Source organism: Sinocyclocheilus rhinocerous, unplaced genomic scaffold (assembly GCF_001515625.1).
Source record: "Sinocyclocheilus rhinocerous isolate Xijiao unplaced genomic scaffold, SAMN03320098_v1.1 scaffold20498, whole genome shotgun sequence".
Classification (NCBI taxonomy): Eukaryota; Metazoa; Chordata; class Actinopteri; order Cypriniformes; family Cyprinidae; genus Sinocyclocheilus; species Sinocyclocheilus rhinocerous.
In genome coordinates, this window is record NW_015665406.1 from 224 (window position 1) to 5,136 (window position 4,913).

The window sequence follows — 4,913 nt, forward strand, 5'->3', positions numbered from 1 at the left end:
TTTTAATTTGAAATTTTCAGGCCTTCTATTGTGAATGTAAATTTCTCTTGCTCAGAAAGCCAAAACCACCAGTGAAACACTTTCAAATTCCAGGCGTCTTTTGTGACTGTAAATATCTTCATTTAAAAAATTACGAATGCAAATTCTTACTAGCAATTTCTCAAAAATATTTTTATAAATACCCCTGTGGTAATCATACATAATTGTACATTTCATAGAAATTCTTTGCACAAAAGATTTGAGAACCTAAGTGAGATTCAATTAATCTGTTTTATCTACTGATCTCAGTGTCTCATTTATTTAAAAAAAAAATTTGAAATTTTTTTTTTTAAAGCAGAATTAAAATTTGAAGCTTTAATTATTGTTTTTTTTTAATTATTATGTAACCACACATTGATTTTACTCTAGATAAGTTAATATTAATAAGTAAATACATAAAGAAAAAAATATTGGTTCGTGCTTATGTCTCAGCTTTCACTTCGCTGCTCTAATTTGCTCTTGTTCACATTCTTCAGGTGTGTTTGGGGCTGAAACAAATGGAATACAATCAGTGTCATTGATGGAGGGAGATTGTGTCACTCTAAACACTGATGTTACTGAAATACGTGAAGATGAAGACATACTGTGGAATTTTGGAGTCAACAACTCTATGATAGCTCAAATTAAAAAAAAGAAGCAAATCTTCTCCACATATGATGATGGTCCTGATGGGAAATTCAGAGACAGACTGAAACTGGACAAACAGACTGCATCTCTGACCGTCACAAACATCACAACTGAACATACTGGACTCTATAAACTAGAGATTAGTGGAGCAAAACTGATATCAAAAACATTCAATGTTTCTGTCTATGGTGAGTAGAGATAATTTGTCCAAACATTCACAGATTGCTGTTTTATTTACTATTTACATATTAACTCATTTTATATATTAAGATCAAAGACACATTCACTTAAAACACTCAAAACATTGGACCAAAATAAGACTGATTAGATTTAATTTCATTTATTTTATTTATAGGCGCCTTTCAACAACAACAGCAGAACAGACATACAATAAAAAATACAATAAAATACTAAAAATAAAAACGAATCAACAATACAATTATAGATATGCCTGCTTAAATGAGTTTTAAGATGTGATTTAAAAGTATGAAGACTGTTGCTGTTACGGATGTCCTGGGGAAGGGCATTCCACAAGTGAGGGGCAGCATAACTATAAGCCCTGGATCCCATACTTCTCATACAAACATGTTGTTGAACTAAAGAGATGGAAGAGGATCTAAGAGTATGTACAGAAGTGTAAATTTGAAGAAGATCAGAGAGATATAATGGAGCTAAATTATTAAGGGCCTTATATGTAAGAAGCAGGATTTTGCATTCAATTTGATATTTAACTGGTAGCCAATACAAGTGATAGAGAATAGGAATGTGCTCTATGAAAGGAGGTTCAGAAATAATTTGTGGGGCTGAATTCTGGACCAGCTGCAGTTTATGAAAGGTTTTAGAAGGAAGACCATATAGAATAGAGTTGCAGTAATCAATACGTGATGTGACCAAAGCATGAACAAGAATAGCAGTGCTATTGGTTGTCAAAAATGGATGAAGACGATTTATGTTTCGCAAATGAAAGTTGGCTGAATGGATAATATTATTAATATGATTTTCGAGAGATAAGTTGCTATCGAGGACAACACCCATATTCTTTACCTAAGAAGATGGAAAAACTTGACTTCTCAATAGTCACAGAAAAACGACCAGATTTAACCAAATTAGACTTTGTACCTACAAGAAGAATTTAAGTTTTTGTATCGCTATTAAGTTTAAGGAAATTAGATGAAAACCAATTTTGTATTTCAGATAAACAGCTTAACAGAGAAGGAGGAAATACCGAATTAGGCATGGAAGACATATAGTGCTAGGTGTCATCATCATAGCAATGGAAATAAATTCCAAACTTTCTAAAAATTTGTTTAAGTTGCAGTAAATAGATAATGAATAAAAGAGGCCCCAAGACTGAGCCTTGGGGAACACCATCAGTAACACAATAGCTATGATATGATTTATTCAGATTTCTCTTTATTCTCTATTTTTCAGCTCGTCTGCCTGTTCCTGTCATCAGCAGTAACTCTTCACAATGTTCATCATCATCATCTCAGCACAATTGTTCACTGCTGTGTTCAGTGGTGAATGTGGGTCATGTGACTCTCTCCTGGTACAAAGGAAACAGTTTATTGTCCAGCATCAGTGTGTCTGATCTCAGCATCAGTCTCTCTCTACCTCTGGAGGTGGAATATCAGGATAAAAACAGCTACAGCTGTGTGCTCAACAATCCCATCAGCAACCAGACCAGACATAATCTCAACATCACTCAACTCTGTCAACCATGTTCAGGTACAGCAGCAGTTTTATGATATGATCTCTGTATTTTGTTGTAAATCAGACTGACACATTCACTTCTAGATTTATTCTTACAGCACTGGACTCACACTCTACTTCACAACAAGACTCACCTCGAATAGTGCTGATCTCTGCTGCTGCTGGATCTCTGTTGATTGTAGTTGTAATTGGGATCTTCTGCATCTACAGGAAATGTAAAGGAACCGATCAAGAAGGCAAGTGTTACTGGTTTTAAACAAGTATTTTAAAAATAATCTAAACATTTTAATCAATTGATAGCTCTAGAAATCTTATATGTTTTAAAGATTCAGCCCTCTGCTGGAGTTCAAATGAACATTTCTAGGAATGACAATGTAATTTGTTGAGCTTCAATAAAAATTAAAAAGTCAAAAATATTGTTATAATTATTGCATACTCTGTTTTAAGATCTTTTTTTATGTATGTGTGAACCGTTATAATGCCAAATTCATAAATGCTATTAATCAATTTCTTTTAATTTAATAATGGCATTACACAATGCTTACATTTGTGCCTTAATATATGTTGTGAAGAAACAGATCTATTTGTGTTTTAATCTACTATTATTGTCCTTTAAACAGTTCAGACTTGTGATGAAGAAATAATTTATGCCGAGACAACGTTCTACAAAAGAAAAACACGCAAATTGGTAAGAAACTTTAATCTCTGCATTTAGTCTCTGTAATTATTTTAGCAGTGAGTCAGATTTTGATATGTTTGTGTCTGTATAATGATCTGTCAAACACATTAAATCAGATCAGATATTTACAGGTCCCACTTTATATTAGGTGTCTTTAAATACTACTTAATAATAAAATAATAAATTGTTACCTATTGTGGTACCTATTGTGTTCATGTTGAATTGCAAAACACTTTTTCTGCTATTAAGGTGAGATACGGGTAAAGTTAGGGACAGGTTTAGTGGTCTGGTTAGGTTTAAGGCGTAGGGTCAACAGTGTAATTATAGATGTAACCGCAGAAATTCTTTATGGATGTATTTACAGGCTGGTATTTTTTACACTATGTAAAATAATGTTTGTACACAATAAGTTAATTGTGTAAAATGCTTAATTTTAAAAGCATGTGCATAGTGGTTAAGGACACTTAATATAAAGTGGGTCCTATTTACATTATGCCATAACTATGTATTTTATGTGAAAACTTCACTATCAACACTCTTAAATAACTGTAAACTCTTTAGTCAGTAAAGATTATATTAATTCAAAAAATAATTAAGCAAAATAACATATTTAATTAATTTAACAAGACTAGAACGAGACCAAGTCTGTGTTGTCAGTTAACTAGATGCTAGCCCTGTCGCATATTAGCATGCAATCTGGAAAAACACAAAATACAACATTTACTGTCAACATTTGCAGTCTCATGCAAATCATACTTGGAACTACAGATCCACTGACTAGTTATGTTATCAAAAATGTTTAATGTAGCCCTAGCACAAAACGATTAAGTGAATTTCATGAACATTGTGTTTGTTTTGAGCAGTCAACAGTGTTTATTTTGGCAGAAAACAAGCCATCTGATAGGACTGGATGTTGTTACAGCAAAATCATGCATCAGATCTTTTTTTTTATTTGTTATTATTACTTTAATATACTGTATTAAATCTGATTGGTAGTTTACACAGTTGTCTGTTCAGAGTCACACATCTCAGTTGTCATTACAAAATTTGCATTTACAAAATTGTCAGTTTTTCAGCTTAAATCATGTTTATATTTTGCACACGCCTGTGTAGTTCATGGTACAATGAAAAAATTGTATCTTTTTGGAATAGCTTGTCACTGGGGCATAATTGTCAAAATTTCACCTTTGTACCTTATTTAACCCAAAAGAGTTCATAGTGGTACCATTGGATGTACGATAGGTACTGTATATAAAGGTATTATAACCCTATTACTTCACTTCAATTTTTGATTTTAAAGAAAATGTGTTAACTTTTGAAAGGCAAACAATTTTTTCACTATGTTGCATGTTTTTATAGAAAGTCGAAGAGGAGGAACATGTGGAGTATGTTCCTGTCATCATGAGATTATGATCAAACTTCAGTCTTTTTCTTCAGTCCCAAACACAGCTGTGTTATCACCTTCATTGAGAAACTCTAGAGACACCCTCAGATTCTATGGAGTCTATGGCTGAGTTCTTGGACTGGTAAGAATCGCAAAAACAACAACAACAACACATTTACATGGATGATGTAAAACAGAAAACTTAAAAGCTGAAAGCATAAGATTCCATCCTCTCTGCAAATCACTCTCCAAAGCCACGCCTCCTCCCAAACACATGAATGTGCACAGGCAGACCAGAGACTAACCAGCGACAGGATGGGAAACAGCGTTGGTGGAGGGTTGAATGCAGTCAGATTACTTCATGTCTCATTCACCGGAGAGACATTACTATATAAAGCGCATAATATTGCAATAATAACACCTTCCATTCTCGCTCTATCTGCAATAGCGTATCGGAACATGCTGATGGCG

At 33.4% G+C, this 4,913-nt stretch overlaps 1 protein-coding gene across 1 annotated transcript; it reads left to right on the top strand.

The window, feature by feature from the left end:
- The first annotated feature begins 517 nt into the window (after window positions 1–517).
- On the top strand, window positions 518–4,471 carry LOC107731369 (SLAM family member 9-like). The gene is made up of 5 exons (XM_016542430.1): window positions 518–854; window positions 2,098–2,394; window positions 2,508–2,615; window positions 3,000–3,067; window positions 4,418–4,471. Exons 1-5 carry the CDS (start codon window positions 560–562, stop codon window positions 4,469–4,471), a joined length of 822 nt encoding a protein of 273 aa, XP_016397916.1. The 5' UTR covers window positions 518–559.
- Window positions 4,472–4,913: the final 442 nt, after the last annotated feature.

Bases quoted from the DNA above. Each gene is read 5' to 3' on its own strand.
- LOC107731369 (XM_016542430.1), top strand. From the start codon at position 560: ATGGAGGGAGATTGTGTCACTCTAAACACTGATGTTACTGAAATACGT. The intron at 855-2,097 runs GTGAGTAGAGAT...TCTATTTTTCAG, and splicing joins ATTCAATGTTTCTGTCTATG to CTCGTCTGCCTGTTCCTGTC. The intron at 3,068-4,417 runs GTAAGAAACTTT...ATGTTTTTATAG, and splicing joins AAAGAAAAACACGCAAATTG to AAAGTCGAAGAGGAGGAACA.